This window comes from Xenopus laevis, chromosome 8S, assembly GCF_017654675.1.
Source record: "Xenopus laevis strain J_2021 chromosome 8S, Xenopus_laevis_v10.1, whole genome shotgun sequence".
Lineage (NCBI taxonomy): Eukaryota > Metazoa > Chordata > Amphibia > Anura > Pipidae > Xenopus > Xenopus laevis.
Genome location: NC_054386.1, coordinates 4,413,543 through 4,436,376, shown reverse-complemented (window position 1 = coordinate 4,436,376; position 22,834 = coordinate 4,413,543). Strand labels below are relative to the sequence as shown.

The window sequence follows — 22,834 nt, the reverse complement described above, 5'->3', positions numbered from 1 at the left end:
CACCCCTTTAAAAACGGCAAATAAAGTACATTTATCAAAGAATAAGAGAAAAAACTGACCTGTAATGCGGTAAATACAGTGCTGACATGGATAGCAAAGTACAACACTGCAATAACTACACAGACCACTACGTCTGACTGAAGCCGTTCATTCTGAGGGAAAACAAAAGAAACATTTCATTATTTTAAAGCGGTTGAATGAAAAATATATAGTAAATCCTGCGGCTTTGAAAAGTGGGAAAAAAGGGAGCAGAGGGAAAAAAGAAAATGGTTAGAATTCACAGCCAGTTTAAAATCTATACGGGACATCTTGAGAAATCATTTAGGATAGTAACGACTTACCTCTATATATGGACATGGTTTACTCATAATACATATAAGCATGTTAGATTGTGTCTTAAACATTCATAAAGCACCAACATATTCCGCAGCGCTGTACAACAGAAGCTTCTATACATTAAACATACAGATTACATACAAATATGCAACCAGTGCAAGAGCTAAGCAATGGCCCCCTTTACAACAGCTTACAATCTAAAGGTGGCCATACACGGGCCGATAAAAGCTGCCGACAGACCAAGTCGGCAGCTTATTGGCCCGTGTATGGGGGCCCCCGACGGGCTTCCCCGATCGAGATCTGGCCGAAAGTCGGCCAGATCTCGATCGGATGGGGTTAAAAATCCCGTCGGATCGCGGCCGCATCTGTTCGTTGATGCGGTCCCGCGATCCGACCGCCCGTTTGGCGAACGCTAGGATCCGATCGTTGGGCCCTAGGGCCCACGATCGGATCAGCCCGATATTGCCCACCTCAAGGTGGGCATATCGGAGGGAGATCCGCTCGTTTGGCGACATCGCCAAACGAGCGGATCTATCCGTGTATGGCCACCTTTAAAGGAGAAGGAAACCCCCTGGGTGCAAAACCCCTCCCCCTCCCCTGTGTTGCCCCCCCTCCCTCCTCCCCCCCTGGCCTACCTGTCCCCCTGGGCAAATGCCCCTAACTTGTTACTCACCCCTCTGCGCAGGTCCAGTCTACGGAGTTCACAGTCGCCATCTTCTCCCAAGCGCGTCTTCTTCCTGCTTTGACCGGCGTCTTCTGGCACAGTACCGGTACGGATCTACTGCACAAGCGCCGAATGTCACAAAGTGAAATCGGAAAACTTCGTGACATTCGGAGCATGCGCAGTAGATCCGTACCGGTACTGTGCCAGAAGACGCCGGTCAAAGCAGGAAGAAGACGCGCTTGGGAGAAGATGGCGACTGTGAACTCCGTGGACTGGACCTGCGCAGAGGGGTGAGTAACAAGTTAGGGGCATTTGCCCAGTGGGACAGGTAGGCCAGGGGGGAGGAGGGAGGGGGGGCAACACAGGGGAGGGGGGGAGGGGTTTTGCGCCCAGGGGGTTTCCTTCTCCTTTAAATATGTTAACTGTTTTTGTTTTTTGTTTTATCAACCAAATAGCACATCATTTTTCAGAAGGAAGAAAAAAATTAGCTAAATATGTCATAACTTACAACAGAGCTTCTCAGTTTTTCTGGAAGAGGGTCTTTCACTTCGGACAGCGGGTCTTCAGGATTTGTATCCTCACTGTTTGGAAAAATCTTTGATTGCACCAGTGAGCTAAGAAGAAGCAAATAACATGCCTAATCAATGTGGTGTTGCAAACGACTAAAGCTGTACATTGTGTCAGAGGAATAACTTTGCTATAGAACAGGGTTATCGGCCACTATTCAAACATTATTGCAACTGGCAGCCATGGATATGACAGCAAAGTTGAAAATAAAATCTTTTAATATTTCCTCTTACACCACTAAGCCTATTTATTAGCATTTGCACCGGAATTTTTCCCCACTGTACCATGTATAAATTATTTTACAACAGAAATGATGCCTGATGCTACAGAGAGCAACTGTGTACTGATGTAAATTGTGTATATTTAAAAAAAAACATTTTGCATAAAAACAGAGATACTGGAAATTATTTCAAAAGATGGGTTCCGATGATATACATGCCAATTATCAACTGCGGACAACCAAATGCTGCTTTTTCATTCCACTTACATGAGGACTGAGGGGTCGCTGCTCTGTCGGCTGAGATGGTAAGAAACTGCCACAAGAACACCACAGAAAATGGAGAATAATACAGGAATGTGTTGGACATCCCATGGATCCTATAAAATACAGTAAAGTGCAGGGTCATGAATTGTTTTGGAACAACGGCTTTCTCACCCTACTCAATTTGCTCCTCTTATATAAACATATGGATAATAAATATGAAACACCCATGGTAATGACTAATGGTACAGCAATTACTTACCTTAAGAGCAATGTAACACAGTCCGTAGAGTAAAGCTATGGCCACAATGCTACGGATAAAGCTGTAAACTGCAGCAAGCAAGCTGGTGGTAGCTAAAGATAGAAACAAATACGCACGTCATTAGTTTCATACATTAATGAAAAATATGTTGCAGCTACAGTTATGTGATGTGTGACTGTGCAGAAATGCAATAGAATAGGCAGGATTCTGTACACACTAAAATACACCAAGCCTGAAAGAAGAGAAAATTGTTTCTGGGAATCCACAGCATTTGAATATTACCAAAACATACAATATACAAGGTTAAAGGGATACTGTCATGGGAAAACATGTTTTTTTCAAAATGCATCAGTTAATAGTGCTTCTCCAGCAGAATTCTGCACTGAAATCCATTTCTCAAAAGAGCAAACAGATTTTTTTATATTCAATTTTGAAATCTGACATGGGGCTAGACATATTGACAATTTCCCAGCTGCCTCAAGTCATGTGACTTGTGCCTGCACTTTAGGATGGAATTACTTTCTGGTAGTCTGTCGTTTTTCCTTCTCAATGTAACTGAAAAGAACACAGTGGGACATGGATTTTTTCTATTGAGTGATGTTCTTACATCAACCAGGCAGCTGTTATCTTGTGTTAGCAGTGGCGTAACTAGTTGTTACTGGGACCCATAGTAAATTCAATTTAGGGCCCCAAAATATTTATAAGTTGGCCTATTTTACCAAGATATATTAAAATTGCTAATTAATTAGGGTCTCACTGGGCCCCCCTGCAACCGCAGGGTCTGCTTCCTCTATAGTTACGCCCCTGTGTGTTAGGGAGTTGTTATCTGGTTACCTTCCCATTGTTCTGTTGTTAGGCTGCTGGGGAGGGGGTGATATCACTCCAACTTGCAGTATAGCAGTAAACAGTGATTGAAGTTTATCAGAGCACAAGTCACATGACTTGGGGCAGCTGGGAATTTGACAATATGTCTGGCCCCATGTCAGATTTCAAAATGAAATATAAAAAAATCTGTTTGCTCTTTTGAGAATTGGATTTTAATGCAGAATTCTGCTGGAGCAGCACAATTAACTGATGCATTTTGAAAAAAAAATTTTTTCCCATGACAGTATCCCTTTAAACTTCAAAATCAAACTCAAAATGTAAAAATGAACAGTTCCTAAAGATGAGCTTATAGTTTGATCATAGAAATTAGGGATGCACCGAATCCAGGATTCGGTTCGGGATTCGGCCTTTTCCAGCAGGATTCAGTCGAATCCATGTGTGTGGCCGTACCAAACCCAAATCTTAATTTGCATATATAAAGTGGGTGTGGGAAGTAGGGTTGCCACACGGCCGGTATTTTACCGGCCTGGCCGGTAAAAATGATGGTTGATCCCAATGTTATTAATAGGGAAAAAAGATAAATATATAGGAAGGCCGGTATTTTTTTTACAGAAAAGGTGGCAACCATAGTGGGAAGGAAAATCAAATGACTTTTCGTCTCAAAACAAGAAAGTAAAAAATGTTTTCCCCTTCCCACCTGTAATTTGCATATGCAAATTAGGATTCGGATTGGTATTCGGCCGAATCCCAAATTGTGGATTCGGTGCATCCCTAATAAAAATATTTTTGACTTTTGACAGAAAGGATCAGCACTCACCATTTCCACCAAACACATGTATATCTATTTGCTCACACAGGTACATGACGAATGTGTTCACCTGAGGCAGGAGACCAATAAAGAACACGACCGGGAAACAGAGTGTGAAGACTAGGAAAAATTAAATGAAAAATTCAAAATAAACAATATTGCGAATTCTAGCTTTTTACAGACTCAAAAACTCAACATATTTGTTGAACACAAACAAAACGGCACACCAGTCACAACGGAATCACAATGGAATTTCAAAGTGAAATCGGACTCCTGTGTGTGTTTTATAAGTTTACAATTAAAAACAAAAAAATTAAATACATAGAGTGCTCTATACCCCTTATGCCAGTGTTCCCCCAACTAGTGGTGTGTGAGCAACATATTGCTCCCAGTGGTCTCAAAGCAGGTGATTATTTTTTGATTACTGGCTTGGAGGCAAGTTTTGGTTGGATAAAACCAGAGCCTACCAAATAACTAACTGCAACCATTATTTGATACCCCCTGTGCTGCTCCTAGACTCTTTTTATATTTGAATGTGGTTCACAGGTAAATATAAAGGTTGGGGAACTCATCTCATGGTAGAAAAAAAAAAAACAAAGTTTCTGGAGGAAAGAACTACCATATATACTCTAGTATAAGCCGTCCCGAGTATAAGCCGAGGTACCTAATTTTACCTCCAAAAACTGGGAAAGCTTATTGACTCGAGTATAAGCCTAGGGTGAGAAATGCAGCAGCTTCTGGTAAGTTTTAATCAAAAAACTGAGGGTTTCTGCTCCCATTGGAGGTGCCGACCGTTTTTGCGCTTGACCAGAGTATAAGCCGAGGTAGAGTTTTTCAGCATATGCTGAAAAACTCAGCTTAAACTCGAATATATACGGTATCTATGTTTGTAACTTAACGGGCTTGCATGGAACTTACTTTTTGCCTATTGTTTAAATCATATAAAATATAAATTTTTTGTTACTTTTAAAGCTAAATGAAATAAACATGGAAAGTTACTCGAGGTTTGGTCCTTGCAAGGTAGATCGTTACCAAGAATAAGACATTCTATAACTACGAGAAGAGATAACTATTATTATAAAAATACTATTTGCCTATTAAAAGAAAACCTAATTCCAAATAACTTTGCAATATACATTTATTACACATTTTCAATGGTTTTTAAGTTATTTGTATATGTATTGCTATTGAAAGTACTGTCTGTCCCTTTCTATTCTCTGCCCTGATGGCTCAGACTGTTGAAACAATTTAAGACAACACAGCTGATTAACAGACCTGACTTTACTGGGGAACTAAGACTTTTGCAACCTTGTTTAAAAAGTAACAAACAAGTTAATGCTGCTTTCAATAACAATAGTTATTACAAATACATTAAAAGCACTTTATTTTTTTAATAAATGTGTATTTTATTAGAATTTTTTTGGGGGTCTTTCCATTTAACAATTAAATTTTTTCCTTTATGGTTCATTCAAAGATTATTTAGAGGTCATGTTGCTTTAGAGGAATCGGTACTTTATACTCATCGTATATAATCAGAGAAGTAAGAACTGATACAAACAGGAAACTCACCAATGACTAAGTCCCTGGCTGACACTAGAAGCAGAGGATTGGTGAAGGCCATTCCATATAATTTGTATTTGGTGGTAGACATGTTTTTGCTTCCATAATCCAATAACCAAATAAGGCTACAACAGGCACAGAAGTAAACAGGCCTACTATAGGCAATGATACGATTATGGCCCTGGAAATTAAAAAAAAAGAAAAAATAGATTAAAGGAAAAAATGTGTTAACTTTTATAAAGGCCATCTAAATACATGTGTGGATGGCATCTTCAACCAGAGAATGGATTCTGTAGTGTGCAGCATCACTATGTTCAAAGACATGGCCAAACTGATATAAGCAGTTGACAAATGCACCAAGAGAACTAGCAAATTTCTAAGTAAAAACATTGACAAAAAACACAAATATGGTGAGTATAACAAAGTCACTTACATGTCTTGGGGAAGAAGAATCTGGTTGAACACTCTAAAAAAAAAAAATAATAAAAAAAAAATAGTTAATTTACTGGATAGACAATTTGACAGATTATCGGCTATTATCGGAGTTTGTTAAATTCTACCAAATCAATAGACAGGACATACAGTAACTTGTATTCTACTACTATGTCACAAAGAGAAAACAGCTGTATTAACCATCATATTTAGGGGGAGATTTTTGAAAGGCCAAAGTGAAAATTCGAATTAAAAAAATTTGAATTTCAATGTCATTTTTGTGTACTTAGACTTTGGAATATTCCAAATGGATTTGAATTTGAAAAAAAATTAGAAAATTGAATATCGAAATTTATCATGTACTGTCTCTATAAAAATTTGATTTAGAATATCTGCCATCTTCAACCTGTCGAATTGCTATTTTCGCCTATCTATGAGACCTAGAAACTATTTGGAGTCAAAAAAATCTAAGTTTTTGTTGGGAAAAACTTCTATTTTAATTTAATCGAATGCGCTATTACTTCGATTCGGACGAATTCAAACGAATACGGACTATTCACCCGCATTCAATTTTTTAAAAATAAATTTCGGCTGGTGTGTTTTATTTCGAATTTATTCGAAGTTGTTTTGAATTCGAAATTCGACCCTTGATAAATCTGCCCATTAAAGTCAGAGAATTAAGATGGAAATTTGAAATGCTACACTATTCACACATGCACAGATCAGTAATCTGAAAACCTGTTATCCAGAAAGCTCTGAATTACGGAAAGGCAAACTCCATTTTATCGAAATAATCCAAATTATTTTAAAGTGATTTCCTTTTTCACTGTAATAACAAAACAGTATATTGTGCACGATCTAAACTAAAATATAATTAATCCTTATAAGAAACAAAACCAGCCTGTTGGGTTTATTTAATGTTTACATGATTTCCTAGCAGACTTAAGGTATGAAGATCCAAATTACGGAAAGGCATTCTTAATAACAGGTTCCATACACACATCTGTCTCTAGTTTTAGACTATTAAATACTTACCTTAAGGAGAGAGTACTGACAGCTGGCTATAACAAGACAAAACTGGAAGACCCAGATATCTTTAAAGAAGCCTTCTATGAGAAGAACAGAGCCCAAAAAGGCAACTAGAATGGCAAGAATGACAGACAACACATTTTCTAGGACCTCACGGTTCCTAAAGAAATGAAAGGCAAGTGTCATTAGATCCCACATTTACTGAAACACTATACTAGAAAGAAGAAAACTTTCTGACATCATAACATACAGTATGTGATGTGATATTGACAGCCTTTTGCCCTTGGCTTGATAAAGGTGCCATGGTGCACCTAAAACGTCACTGTAAAATGTTGACATTGTGAATGAATACTATATTTTTCAAGAGCATTTAACTATTTGTGCGAGTCTTGTGTTAGGATGTTAAAAGTACAGTCTCTCCGCCTGTGTGCAGCTACACAGAGCTGAGGGAAGATCAACCTGAAAAACCCAAATGTAGGCAATCTCTGCAGATAGACACACACAGAGACTGTACTTTTTTTTTTTTAAAGGTTTTTTATGGATTTTAACAACAGAAACAAACAAGTACAATACAATATCTGGTAGAATGACATTGGATTCTTTTCGGGTCAAGGGTAACCACATACAGAGAGGAGAATACAGTCATTTAGGGTTGCAATTACTGGTATAGACATGCACGGGGCTGGTGGCATATGTCAGGTAGCCTTATCTTTAGGGAGGTAGTTTAGGTATCCAGGGAATCCTGGACGCACCAGTCTGCCCAATTCTTGACAAATTTATGTCCCTCATAGGTTAGTTTCGTAAGGGAAAGGACATTGTCTATCAACTTCCTCCAGAAGGCTAGGGGGGGGAGGTTTCTCCCCATCCATTGCATAACCACTGTTTTCTTGGCATAAAACATGAGTGTACATAAACGGATCCTGGCTGTGTTAGTGGGCAATACCTCATCTATCACCCCTAGCATGCATAATGCTGGGTCCACAATCTGTGGGGTACTCGGTTCATTTGCCAAGGTTTCCAGAAATCTAGAATGGGGGGGGGGGGGCAGGACCAGGCCATATGGAAAAAGTTAGCACCAGGAGAATTGCAACATGGGCAGAGATCATCTTGTCTCCTACCAAATTTCTTCAGTTTGAAGGGAGTTCTGTATATTTGGTGGAGGAATTTATACTGTATGAGTCTATCTTTGAGATAAGAAAGTGTAGGCATTGTCTGTGGCTTCCTCTCATTGTTCGTGATCAAGCCCCAGGATGGCCTGTTCCCACAGGTGGTAAGCTTGGTCAAAGGGTGGTTTGATTTTCCCCAGAATCTCTCTATAAAGTTTAGACACAAGTTTGGTTGGGGTTGGGGAATAGAGGGCCTCCTCCAAAGCTATTATGATCACTGTAGGGGAAAGGGCATGAAACTGGGCTTGAAAGGCGTGTCTGGAGTTGGAGGTACCGGTAGAACTGTACACGTTGGCAAGGGACTTTACCTTACAACTCTTGATGAGAGGGAAACTGAGGGCCGGACATCAGGTCAGAGAGTTTTTTTAATGGCCGAGGTGGCCATGGTTGGCTTAAGATGCCGAAAGCTGCAGTCCAGGCTTTGTGTGGGAGACTGTACTTTTAAGTGCAGTTACAGTAAGCCACAGATTTCAGTGGATACGCTACTCTCCACCTCATTAATCATCAGACAGAGACAAGCATTCAATACGCTAGTCTGCCCTTGCACTTAACTGCGCAGTTATTAGTTCAAGATGTACTTACCTATCAAACAAGGCTAAGAGAGTAAGCCTGTCAAAATTGATGCCAACCCACAGCTTTGGGAGAATCCAAAACCGGTAGTAGTGTTTTACTTTATGGGCAGCCTGTTCCTGTGGTTGCATCTGGTCCTGCAGGTCAGGGCTTAGATCAATATCCTGCTGCTCTAATAGATCTGTATCTATGGTTAGCAGCCGGTTTAATCGGATCTGGGGAAGAGAGAGCTACCAGAGAGTTATTGGGATACACTTAGCTAAGCATTTTGTTTATTCACAAAGAGCAAATACATGTCCCCATTTACAACAGATCTCATATTTTATAAGATGGAACATATTTAAATTATGTTTTAATGCAAAAGGGTTTTTAATTGCAATGGGCAAATAATTATAATGCACTGGAGGGGCATATTTAGTCTGTGGGCCTAAAGTTTAATAGCTTTTAGGGATGCACCAAATCCACTATTTTGGATTCGGCCTAACCCTCGAATCCTTCGCGAAAGATTCGCCGAATATCGAACCGAATGGGAAAACATTTTTTGCTTCCTAGTTTTGTGACAAAAAGTCACACAATTTCCCTCCCCGTCCCTAATTTGCATATGCAAATTAGGATTCGGATTCTGTTCGGCCAGGCAGAAGGATTTGGCTGAATCCTACTGAAAAAGGCTGAATCCCGAACCGAATCCTGGATTCGGTGCATCCCTAATAGCTTTGCATTAGATATAGTTTTTACCACTTTTTTTCAGATTTAAATGGTGTATGTTGCAATATAATTATAAATACAGGACTATAAGTAAACAAATATTGTGAAATTTAATATCATCTAAAAATGCAGCATTTTGTTTGCCACAAACCATATACAGTAACTATAAAAGGTTTTTCCTTTAAAATTAAGTTCCAAAGAAAAAAAATAAAGGAAAAGTTTGTTTCATTTTGCTTGAAAGTACAAATAAGAATAAATCAATATTGCAGAGAAATAAATTTTCCTAACAATACTAACAACTCCATCTACAGGTCTTCTATTCATTAGTTTCAGTCTGACAAATATAATTTTATAAAAAATAAGGGAAAAAGTCTTACTAGATCATGTGGGTAGAAACGAACTGAGGTAGAACTTGATACATGGGAATCCGTGTCACTGCCGCAAAAGAAGTAATTACAACATTAATTTGATGAACTCCGTAAAGTTAGATTAGCGAACGACATGATTTAAAAAAAAAAAAAAAAAAAACTATTTTCAAGTGAATATTTATATTCAATGCCCTTTTAGTTCAAAAGTTTGCTTAGTACTTATAGGAGAACTAAAGCATAACTAAAGAAGTAGCTAGAAATGTTGTACATGATGTTTTGTGCTTCTGTACCAGCCCAAGGCAACCACAGCCCTTTAGCAGTAAAGATCTGTGTCTCCAAAGATGCCCCAGTAGCTCCCCATCTTCTTTTCTGCTGATTCACTGCACATGCTCTGTGCTGCTGTCACTTACTGAGCTTAGGGACCCACTCACAATATACAGTACACATAGAATAGAAATGTCACAATATAAGGCTGATTAGTAATTAATACACATAATTACTACATGGCAGCACAGAAACCAGTGCAATTAGCATCAGAATTGAATAATCAGCAAACCTGTAGCATCAGCTTATATTACAGCCAGGGAAGCTCATTTTCTGCTGGATAATTAGTGACGAGCCCTAAGCTTAGCTTCTCAACAGCCAATCAGAGCCCACTGAGCATGTGAGTGTCACAGACACTTTCCAAGATGGTGACCCCCTGTGACAAGTTTGAAGTCCTGGATCATTGCTGCTATTGACAAGCTGAAAGCCTGATGCAATAAGTTCAGTATATAAAATATGGCATTTTTGGCCATGTTCCTTTTTAGGGTTTAGTTCTTCTTTAAGCCAAAGAACAGACAAACTTTCAGCCTAAAACTTAAAGGCAAATAAGACGTGGCATGCAAGAATGTATTACATAATTGGTGCAGCTAGACTGTTTTTAGCAAAAGCGTGTATCTCTTTAACAGTAAGGCCCCTTCACACAATGGGGGTTATTTATCAACACTGGGCAAATTTGCTCAAGGGCAGTAAACCATGGCAACCAATCAAGATTGCTGCATTCATTGTTCTACTTGTGATGCCAGCGCCCGTTAGTAAATTGGCGAAGTCCCTGAAAACTGTAACGCTGGCGAATCTTCACCAGCGTTAGCCACTTCGCCCTTTAGTAAATCTGCCCCTAATTTTGTTCTTCTGTCTATTAGAAAACAAAGTGACCTTTAAAGGAGTGGTTCACCTTTAAAGTAACTTTTAGTATGTTAAAGAAATACCAATTCTAAGCAACGTTTCAATTGGTTTTCATTATTTATTTTTTAGTTTTATAGTTTTTTGTCTTTTTCTTCTGATTCTTTGCAGCTTTCAAATGGGCGTCTCAAAGGTGAACAACCCCATTAAGTACATGGAAGCAATCACACTCATATACAAAGAGAGTTGCAATTCTAGCAGCTATTAAACACTCAATCGGAGAGCAGAAGGAAAGTAAAACCAACCAAAGATTATTAGACGTTCTTCGTGCAGCTGGCTCAAAGTTTACAAGTGACATGTCGCAACCACCGGTCTCATACAGAGATGGGGTAAATTTACCTGGAGAAAGAACAAAAAAAATGAATACAAAAATTAGCCAGAAATCTGCAAATGCTTATTATTCTTAAATTCAAACATAAACAACATTTTTACTGGTCGCACCAACTTCACACACTGTTCTGCGCAGTTATCGTTGCTTCTTATTTCGCTCAGAAATTTGCTTAAAAAAAAGTGTGTGTGTTGTATTTTTGGAGCCCAGATTTTGAGTCTAGTCTAGAGTCTATAGGCTACGGATTCCATTACCAGGCTACTTGATTGTTTAATTTATATTAAAAAATTTATATATGCAACAATGGCATAAAAATAGAGCTTACATTAATATATTTTTAGGTAGAGTTTATATTTTATTTCTTTTATAAAATATGCACTCTAGGCCCTGTGAAGTTCAAACTATCCCCTTACTGAAAGTGGCCATATGGAGGAGTGCAGGCTAGTAAAGAAATAAAATTAAACCTGAAACTTTCAAGACAGTCAAGTATGAAAAACAAAGTACAGGTATTGGATCGGTTATCTGGAATCCCGTTAATCTTTAAGCCAAAACTTTTATATTCCTGTTCTGCTGCAACTATAGTACAGGTATGGGACCTGTTATCCAGAATGCTCAGGACCTGGGGTATTCCGGATAACGGATCTTTCCGTAATTTGGGTCTACATGCCTTAAGTCTACTAGAAATCCATTTAAACATTAAATAAACCCAATAGACTGGTTTTGCTTCCAATAAGGATTAATTATATCTTAGTTGTGATCAAGTGCAAGCTACTATTTTATAATTATACAGAAAAAGGAAATCATTTTGAAAAATTTGGAATATTTGGATAAAATGGAGTCTATGGGAGACAACCATTCCGTAATTCTGAGCTTTCTGGATATCGGGTTTCCGGATAAGGGATCCTATACCTGTACTTGTTGAGGCAAGAAATGAATGTGAAGTAAATCATGCTTACAAATAGTATATACTGAGACTTAATGTTCAGGCTTAGTTAAAGTTGAAAAGCCCTTCTTAAATTTGAACAGATGTGCAGTTTGAATTTTTGTACCTTACTTACTTCAGGTTTAATCTTTCGATGATATCAATGGCACTTATATTTGTTCTGAACATCTAAACTAGCCGTACATGTCAACATTCACTCATTTGGTGAAGGGTTTCACCAAATTGGGCAAATAGGATTGTTGGGTTTCCAGGCTAATAAACATACTGCACTTTACAGGTCAAACCCACTGTCTGATAGACCCTCAGGCAGACAAGATTTTTCAGCCACCCCAAATGATACCTGGTTGAGCTTCATTTAGAGGTGACATTATTTTAGCAGCAAATACAGACCAACAGCCTGACGACTTGATCGGCAGCAGCTGGCATTCAACATCGACCCATGTATGGCTAACGTTATTCTTTCAGAACAAATACATTTCACAAATTATTATTGTTACTTACCAGTAGCAACTGTCATCTACAATGGCTGTCACAAAGTCATGAGTAATTCGAATTACAAAAACTTTATGGCTTGCAGAGTTATAAGCACATTACTGAATATTAAGCTTATATTGATTTTCTTCTATACTATTGGCCAAGACACTGCATTTTTACACCTCAAATATAATTGGGTACAGGTATGGGAACTGTTATCCAGAATGATTGGGACCTGGAGTTTTCCAGATAAATCCGATTCAAATAAACTCTGGAGTCCCACAGCAATTCAATGTGTCTTTATTTCACCCATGTTTCGGATAAACATATCCTTCATCAGGTGATTGATGATAAAGGATCTTTTCGTAATTTTGGATCTTTATACCTTAAGGGGAGCGCAGGTAAAAACGCGCGTAAGAGCCCTTAGTCTACTAGAAAATCATGTAAACATTTAATAACCCTAATAGGCTGGTTTTGCCTCCAATAAGGATTAATTATCTTAGTTGGGATCAAGTACAAGCAACTGTTTTATTATTACACAGAAAAAAGGAAATCATTTTTAAAAATTTGGATAAAATGAAATCTATGGGAGACAGCCTTTCCATAATTCAAAGCTTTCTGGATAACAGGTTTCCTGACAACGGACCGCATACCTGTATAACAAAACAAATTGAAGTAATAATTGAAGGTGAAAGGTTATAGTTTCTGATAAGCCAATATACAAAATAACTCCACTGCCATATGCACTGCAATATTGAAGATATTGGTCATATTGATCATAGAAATATGTATACAAACATTTCATAGAAACCCTTAAATACTGAATTTTATATGGCACCAACATATTTTTAAACACTCAAATGAACAAGCTACAAAGAAGTTCTCTTGCACTAAGGATATTCACTGAAAATGGTCTACCAGCGCTAATTGCATCCAGACCAAATATTAAAAAAAAAAAAAAAAATTGTATGTCTTTCTCACAACAATGACAATTTTAATTGGTTCATATAAATCCTGTGCAGGCAGGTAAGTGCTTTTTTTTTTTTTTACTGCACCTCTGATTATTGCAAATTCTTATGACAAATGCAAAGTAACATACAGTAGCTTAGTAGTGTAATTTGCGACTTGTGCGAGACACAGGTAAAAACGATCATTAAAGAAAGTTGTATTCACCACAAGGGGGTGGTGCAATGGTTAAATGATCCAAAGTTCAGTGGGGGGCACATACAAGTGTTAAATCATTCGCAACAAGTTTAAAGCAGTTACTTCAGTCCTTCTGTTCAGGTACAAACCTAAAACAATGCTGATCAAAGTGGTTATCATTTGAAGAATATCGATACAACATGTGAAATACACCAGGAATAAACCCCAATGGAGAATACTGGAAATTAAAGGGGTGATTCCCCTTTAAAGGGGACCCGTCACCCCAAAAAAAATATTCCAAATCCTATTTTATAATGTTAGTCAAGCAAAATTAACTTTAATTACACTGTATAAATTATTTGAATCCTGTTTCCTTCAGTCTGGGAATTCATAATTATAACAAGCAGGCAGCAGCCATTTTGTGGACACAGTTATTAAGACAAGCCTTGTATCATCTCAGAATCTTGTTTGTGCACCAGAATGGGGGACCTGATGTCCATCCCCATGTCCTGGATACACAATTAAATGATTAAGAGAATGGGGGAATGTGGGGAGAGCAGTGACATGTAGGAAGTGCTGAATGGAAAGTGAAAGTAATTGTCTGCCTAAGGCATAGAGGAGGGGCAGACAATATTTGATTGACAGCTGAGATTTTTTACAACAGCTAGAAATGCTTAAATTAAATAAAGAATTTGGATTTCTTGCTTAAATTGAAAAGGACTTTTATTATACAGATTTTTATGTCTGGGTGACAGGTCCCCTTTAAGGTAACTTTTATTATGTTAAAGAACGGACAATTCTAAGGAAATTTTCAATTGGTTTTCATCATTTATTTTTTTATATAGTTATTTGCCTTTTTCTTCTGACTCTGTTTTTTAGAAGGGAGTCCGGACGCCCATTTAAAAGCTGCAAATGCTCTGCAAGGCTACAAATGTTTTGTTATTTTTTTATTACTGATCCTTCTATTTAGCCCTTCTCCTATTCAAATTCCAGTCCCTTATTCAAATTAATGCATGGTTGCTAAGGTAATTTGGACACTAGTTACCAGATTGGTTAAGATGCAAATTGAAGAGCTGCTGAATAAAAAGCTAAATAACTCAAAAAACACAAATAATGAAAACCAATTGCAAATAGTCTCCGAATATCACTCTCTACGTCATACTAAAAGTTATCTCAAAGGGGAACAACCCCTTTAAGTTTGTGTTTTGAGAGATGGGTACCAATATATAATGGAAACTTCCACAGCGGGCACATAGGTAGCAAATAGACTGCATTTTGGCTATACTGCTTTCCTAATAAAAGGGTTTTCATTATTATTTTAAAAGCAACAAATATTGCTCAAAGTCAATAAAAATTACATTAAGTAATACACCAGAAATATTACAATACTAGTGGCATGAATGATTAAACACCTTAAGCAAATAGAATTCGATTTAAAACGTTACCCAACGTATACAGTTCATGAATTGCCAAAAGATAAAATAGATATAGTAATGGGGATTCCCCATGGCACAATAATGTCAGCATACACCAGGCAGTGAAAGGAGCGGTTAAAAGATGTACATTAATGTTATAAACACATAGCAGCGTATTTAATAATGGAGAAAAGTAAAGTTCACCACAGAGAAAATTCACAGCTCTGTAGTGACTTGTACAGGATTGTTTTAAAGGCCTATATTCGAAAGAGACTATTTACACCTTTTGATAAATATGTCTAAAAAAATCCTACACAAGTAAATAAAGAGCTATAGAGTTCCCTTAGGTGAACTCTATTTTTACCATTTGTTAAATATGCCACCTTGCTTTACATTAACACCAGTTTCACAAAAACTAAGAAAAGTCCCTTTCCCTTTAATGTAACAATATTATTAACTGGCAGAAACGCTCCGTATTCAAAACAGATTCTCAAATTAAAGATAATTGAACAGCATTATTACCCAAAATGTGCTGCATTAAAACTTCCATGTCACCAAGGTTACATAAGGCCTGCATACCAAGTTCATCGTGCAAACTGCTACTGCCTACGGCAGATGCATTGTCATGTGACGCGTCTAAGTGGACACTCCCATTTCTCACCAGCAAGGAGGCGCTAGCGCTGAGCACTGCAGCCTGGGAAGGGGGGCGGGACTGTACTTTGACCTGGGTTGATGACTGCTGGCCTTGATGACCATCTTGAAGGCTACAAAATAAAAGTTAAAGGGTCCATTAAAGAAAATGATAACCGCTACAAATTTATGTATTACAAATGTTATCTATGAATCATTTCTTTCTTATGTAAAGATGGCTAACTCCTGTTTTTGGGGACCTTATCCATAAGTTAAGAATGTATTTTAATATAAGGCACTGGCTCCATGGTCAGTTCCACTAATAAACCAGAAAAAGAAATGGATCTTAAAAGCAAAAAAAACGCAAAAGTTAAAGGGATTCTGTCATGATTTTCATTATGTAGTTTTTATTATCTAAATTACAATGTTTATACTGCAAATAATTCATTCTACAATATAAAATGTCATTCCTGAACCAGCAAGTGTATTTAGTTGTAATATTGGTGTGTAGGTGCATCTCAGGTTATTTTGCCTGGTCATGTGCTTTCAGAAAGAGCCAGCACTTTAGGATGGAACTGCTTTCTGGCAGGCTGTTGTTTCTCCTACTCGAATGTGTCTCAGTGGAACCTGGATTTTACTATTGAGTGCTGTTCTTAGATTTCCAGGCAGCTGTTATCTTGTGTTAGGGAGCTGCTATGTGGTAACCTTCCCATTGTTCTGTTGTTAGGCTGCTGGGGGGGAGGATGGGGGTGAGATCACTCCAACTTGCAATACAGCAGTAAAGAGTGACTGAAGTTTATCAGAGCACAAGTCACATGACTTGGGGGCAGCTGGGAAACTGACAATATGTCTAGGCCCATGTCAGATTTCAAAATTAAATATAAAAAAAAAACAAAAACAGTTTGCTCTTTTGAGAAATGGATTTCGGTGCAGAATTGTGCTGGAGCAGCGCTATTAGCTGATGCGTTTGGAAAAAAAAAAAAAAATCCCATGACAGTATCCCTTTAAGTTGAAGAGTCTAGCACTTGCTTTATATCATTTCCTCATTAAGCTTATTAAGTCATGGTAGGCTACTTCCAGTGTTCCCAGCCACCAGAGTATTTAGGTACTTGACTTTTCGTAATTTATAGCGATTTTGATACATTCCAGGTTTTTATTTGTTTTTTAGGGACATATCAGTATTCTGGTCCTAATCTCCTTGCTACCCACCAGGGGCGCTATTGCCCCCACTGCTGCCCTGAGGCAACCTACCAAACCCTGCCCTGTCTCTCCCCCATGCTCACTTTTTTTTTTTTACTTCTGGGCATCTTGCGCCATGGAGGGAGCACTCCCGCTTCCCACCCTACCAAATCCTCCATTACTTACCTGTACGCAGCTTTCTCCTGACACCTATTCAGATATGGCTGCTGTTGCAGAGATGATGGGCCTGGGATGAGGCAAATACCTTCTAGGCTGAAGCACATATAGCATAGGGCTATCTGCTCTTACTGCATATTTGGGACAGTTATTAAAGATGTGCTATAATCTTACAATTACTTTACAGCTGGAGTGGGGGAAACTTTGGAAAATGTGGCTTCAAGGGATAAATGCTACTTAACAAATAGACATTAGTGGTGTTATGTAATATAAGGCACTAAGTTTGCCCGGGGCAGTAACCCATAGCAACCAATCAGCCGGTTGAATTTACTAGTCACCTGTTTAAATGCAAGCGCCTTATTGGTTGCTGCTCATGGGCAAATTTTGTGCCATATATTACATATGGGGATAGGTGCCTTAGTTTGACCCAATGTGAATTGTTAAAAAGTGTATGTATATTTATGTTTAGTAAAACAAAGGCATTCTAATTGGCAATACATTTTTATTCTGCAAAGTCTTGTGTTATGTAAATGATGCCAGTCTGAGTCTATATAAAGATTATAATTATATAGGATTATTTCTTGTTCCCAGTCTATACTACTAAAGTATTGCTTAATGAATAGCGCTGAATATGCTAGAAGTGCTAAAGACATAAAATATACATACGATATTGTGGAAGCGGTGTGGCAACTTCTACAAATAATATTTAACATTTTACGTATTTCCATACTTTTTTGTAAACTTTTTTTTAAGGAAATATAAAAGGAAAGCTATCATGTCAAATATTACATTTATTATATATATTATTTGAATCCGGTACAAATTTCTAACCGTTTCAATACTATTAAGGTTTAAATCCTATTCTAAATCCTATTCCCAAGCAACAAGGCTGATCTCCTCTGGCAAACTACATGGACTGGGTTGTGTTACCTTATTAGTAGATACAGTCTACAGAAAAGGATTTAAACCTCAATACCCATGAAGGGGTTTCAGATTATTAATGAATTATTTAAGAAAAATCCTTGAAAATAAGTAAACGTATCATGGTTGTTGCCCCTTTTAAAGGAGAAACAAACCCATACTAGAAAAAACCCATACCACCCTACCCTTCATAGACCAACCTCCCTCCCCCCGGGCAAATGCCCCTATTTTTTTTTTTTTTTACTTACCCCTCCGTGCAGATCTGGCTTTGGGAGTTCACGGGCGCCATCTTCTTTTTTCGGTCTTCTACGGAATCTGAGTAGAGTTTCGGCTCTGCGCAGTTGGAGTAAATTTCCGGTCCCAAACAACTGCGCATGCCCCAACAGTCAAGAAAATTTCCAAACAACAGCACATGTGCCGAAAATTTTTCGTGACTTTCAGTGCATGTGCAGTTGTTCGGGTCCAGAGAATTACTCCAACTGTGCATGCATTGAAACTCCGCTCAAATTCTGAAGACCGAAAAAAAGAAGATAGTGCCCGTGAACTTCTGAGGCCAGATATAACCAGAAACAGATAGCACACCCGATTAGAAAAAAAATATTTCTTACAAAAAAGGAAAAATATATACCGTATATACGCGAGTATAAGCCGAGTTTTTCAGCCCCCAAAAGATGCTGAAAAACTCTACCTCGGCTTATACTAGGGTCAAGCGCAAAAACTTCTAAGAATAGTCACCGGCGCCCAAGAATAGTCGCCAAGAATATTCGCCGGCGTCCAAGAATAGTCGCCAGCATCCAAAAATGAGACGCCGGCACCTCCAATGGGAGCAGAAACCCTCAATTTTTTGATTGAAACTTACCAGAAGCTGCTCCATTTCTTTCCCTAGGCTTATACTCGAGTCAATAAGCTTTCCCAGTTTTTGGAGGTAAAACTAGGTACCTCGGCTTATACTCGAGTATATACGGTAACAAAAATGACAAAATAATATTTGTTGAGTCAGGGGCACAAATAATCAAAAAAAAAAAAAAATCTAAAAGGCAATTTTTTTTTTTTATTATTTGTGACCCTTAAGGTCGAAACGCGTTGGGCGCACCAAATATTATTTTGTAATTTGTGTTATATATTTTTCCTTTTTTGTAATACATTTTTTTCTAATTGGGTGCGCTATCCGTTTCTGGTTATATTTAGCTGCTAATTTTGGAGACCTTGACGGAGAGTCTCTTATGGATTAGCACCCCCATTCTATTTTTGAGGGTGTGCGCCTTCTCTCTTAATTCAACTTCTGAGGCCAGAGCTGCATGGAGGGGTAAGTAAAAAATCAGGGGCATTTGCCCGGGGGGGCATTTAGGCTGTGGGGGAGGAGGGAAGTTGGTCCATGCAGGGTATGAGGGTAGAGTTTTTATCTAGTATGGGTTTGTTTCCCCTTTAAAGAATATTAAGTAATTCTTCTAAAAACAGTAGTTTCCTTTAATTACAAAAAATGAAAAATAGACAATCATCCTGTTGCCGAGATAATTAAAAATGTAGTGCACTAAATCTAACAGATCTGTGTATACTGCAAGCCAAGGGAACCATGCATACAATTAAACATAGGAAGAGGTAAGTGTAAAAATGTGTGTGTAAATCTGGGGGTCGAGAATACTAGGAACAGGGTCATTGAAAAGCAGGAGAGTTAGAAGCCTGCAGCATGCAGCAATGGACTTTACAATACCGTACCTGAGAGGTGATCCGATGAGTGATGCAGGAGGGGTGGGATTACTCCCTGCATTGTGTCTGCGCCGAACTGCTTGGCGCCTAAATGTGCTGCGTTCGCGGCGAAATGTTACTGTCTCCTCACTGGCGTGTGCTGCAGCGGCAAGACATATATTTTAGATCACGAGGAAACTGCCTGTGCAGCTATCAAGTTTTGCCAACAACTTTCCAGCAAGTTGGTTCATAGCGAACCAAAAAAAATCATTCAAAATCCCAGGTCAAAGTCGAGATTTTAAAATACTGTAATGAGCAGTAAACCATCTCTTTTATAATTAATGCTCTGGATTTTACATGTATGTAGCCAACTATCAGCAATTGATCCATATACCTGAAGATGTATGGCAACTAAATGTAATCATCAGTTGATTGTGTGAATAATTAATTCATTAATCAAGGTTTACATTTAATGAAAATAAAAATGATCAGCATCTGGGGGTACTTCAACAAGGTGAGCACTAAATGCTACCTGCTGATTGGCTGCAATGGACTACAGGTATGGGACCTGTTATTCAGAATGCTTAGGACCTGGGGTTTTCCAAATAAATAAATTGGATCTTTAAACCTTTAGTCTACTAAAAGATCATGTAAACATTAAATAAACCCAATAGGCTGATTTTGCCTCCAATAAAGATTAATTATATCTTAGTTGGGATCAAGTACAAGCGACTGTTTTATTATTACAGAGAAAAAAATAATATTTAATCATTTGGATAAAATGGAGTCTATGAGAGACAGCCTTTCTTTAATTCTGAATTTTCTGGATAACAGGTCCTATACCTGTATTTGAATGGTACAAACTACACTATGTTTATATTATACCAATAAATGCTAAGGTAAGAATGTAATTAAATGCAAATACATTTGATATCAACACGGATATGGTCAAACATAATTACACACAATAATCACGATCAATTGCTCAGTAAGTAACTTCTTGGAGAGGGCAAAAGCAAGTCTAAAACAACCTACCTTGCCTGTAAATTCATTAGTTTAACACAATTTTCCAAAACTAAAGGGCTTTTCTCTAGTACACGGTTGGTACTTTTTCAAAAAGTCTAAAGGTGGCCATACACGGGCCGATAAAATCTGCCGACAGACCAGGTCGGCAGCTTATTGGCCCGTGTATGGGGCCCTCCGACTGGCTTCCCCGATCGATATCTGTCTGAAAGTCGGGCAGATGCCGATCGAACGGGACTAAAAATCCCGTCGGATCGCGGCCGCATCTATTTGTTGATGCGGTACCGCGTTCCGCCCGCCACACACTGTTAGTAATACTAATGCTAATACTAATGCCCGACAAGGAAACTTCGGGCGACTTTGGAAAACGAAGAGGAGATTTGTCGCCGGGTGACTAATCTCCCCGAAATGGCATGTGTGCCCTGACCCTAAGCGCGATGAGAAGTCTCTCACTAAACACAAAATACTACCAAGTAAGGCTTTACAGACGTTACTAACCACATAAAACCACACAACCTCAGAAGTGGTGCTTATTCTGCAAAGTGTACCTGCATCACAGAAGACACAGCAAATATGGTGCTGTTAGAAGGATGTCAAACCAGGTGACAATGGCTGTCCTATACTTAAAGGGATTCTGTCATGATTTTTATGGTGTAGTTTATATTTCTGAATTAAACTGCAAATAATTCACTCTACAATATAAAATGTCATTCCTGAACCAGCAAGTGTATTTAGTTATAATATTGGTGTGTAGGTGCATCTCAGGTCATTTTGTCTGGTCATGTGCTTTCAGAAAGAGCCAGCACTTTAGGATGGAACTGCTTTCTGGCAGGCTGTTATTTCTCCTATTCAATGAAACTGAATGTGTCTCAGTGGGACCTGGATTTTACTAGTGAGTGATGTTCTTAGATCTACCAGACAGCTGTTATCTTGTGTTAGGGAGCTGCTATCTGGTTTCCTTCCCATTGTTCTGTTTTTAGGCTGCTGGGGGGAAGGGAGGGTGATATCACTCCAACTTGCAGTACAGCAGTAAAGAGTGACTGAAGTTTATCAGAGCACAAGCCACATGACTGGGGGCTCCTGGGAAACTGACAATATGTCTGTCAGATTTCATAATTAAATATAAAAAAGTCTGTTTTGTCTTTTTAGAAACGGATTTCAGTGCAGAATTCTGCTGGAGCAGCACTATTAACTGATGTGTTTTGAAAAAATATTTTTTCCCATGACAGTATCCATGTCATGCATAACGGAGAAATAAAATAAAACTGAAGAATTCCCTTTAGACCAAGAACAAATATACAACTAAGGTGCAGAGTACAAGCCTATCTAGCCTCTGGCATAGAGACCACTTTTTAGGCAAAAAAATAAATAATTTATCACAATGCCACATCCTACATTGATGAACAACACTATCAGATCTGGAGTACTAAACTTCACAGAGTAAGATTGATCATAATGGACCACAAATCTCAATCAAAATAATACTGTTTACATAAAATGTTCTCTTCTTTTAAAGTGATCTGTCTTTATATTCAAGTATTGTTTTGTACTTCTTAGACTCATTCTTAAAAAAAAATTATATATATATATATATATATATATATATATATATATATATATATATATATATATATATATATATATATATATATATAGACACACACAAATGTTTGTCATGGACATGTTTATACCAAAAATAAAGTTCCTGTACAGTAAAAGTAAATCAATCATAATCCTAAACAAAGCAATAGTTTACTTGTGGTTGCTCATATTGGGGGAAAAGCTTACCGATATAACAGATTCATTACAAACAAATAATCTAATTTACAATGACTACAAGATTTTACAGCTTTAGTTAAAATTCAATTTGCAAAGAGTTTATGTTGGTGCCATATAAACACATAAAAGTTGTCATACA

General features: G+C 38.0%; 1 protein-coding gene across 11 annotated transcripts in view; it reads right to left on the bottom strand.

The window, feature by feature from the left end:
• Positions 1–22,834, bottom strand: part of pcnx1.S (pecanex 1 S homeolog) — a 75,910-nt gene that overhangs the window by 27,853 nt on the left and 25,223 nt on the right. For 3 of the 11 annotated variants that reach the window (XM_041574900.1, XM_041574903.1, XM_041574905.1), the window contains 14 exons: positions 19,924–20,053; positions 17,296–17,382; positions 15,823–16,064; positions 11,243–11,336; positions 9,783–9,840; positions 8,713–8,930; positions 6,971–7,124; positions 5,937–5,969; positions 5,513–5,684; positions 3,953–4,063; positions 2,311–2,402; positions 2,055–2,164; positions 1,509–1,614; positions 60–152 (listed from right to left, as the gene is read on the bottom strand). In XM_041574900.1, coding sequence (XP_041430834.1) covers positions 60–152; positions 1,509–1,614; positions 2,055–2,164; positions 2,311–2,402; positions 3,953–4,063; positions 5,513–5,684; positions 5,937–5,969; positions 6,971–7,124; positions 8,713–8,930; positions 9,783–9,840; positions 11,243–11,336; positions 15,823–16,064; positions 17,296–17,382; positions 19,924–20,053 — 1,700 coding nt within the window. The remainder of the gene's footprint in view (positions 1–59; positions 153–1,508; positions 1,615–2,054; positions 2,165–2,310; positions 2,403–3,952; positions 4,064–5,512; positions 5,685–5,936; positions 5,970–6,970; positions 7,125–8,712; positions 8,931–9,782; positions 9,841–11,242; positions 11,337–15,822; positions 16,065–17,295; positions 17,383–19,923; positions 20,054–22,834) is intronic. The other 8 variants (XM_018232234.2, XM_018232238.2, XM_041574904.1 and 5 more) reach the window with 6 other exon arrangements.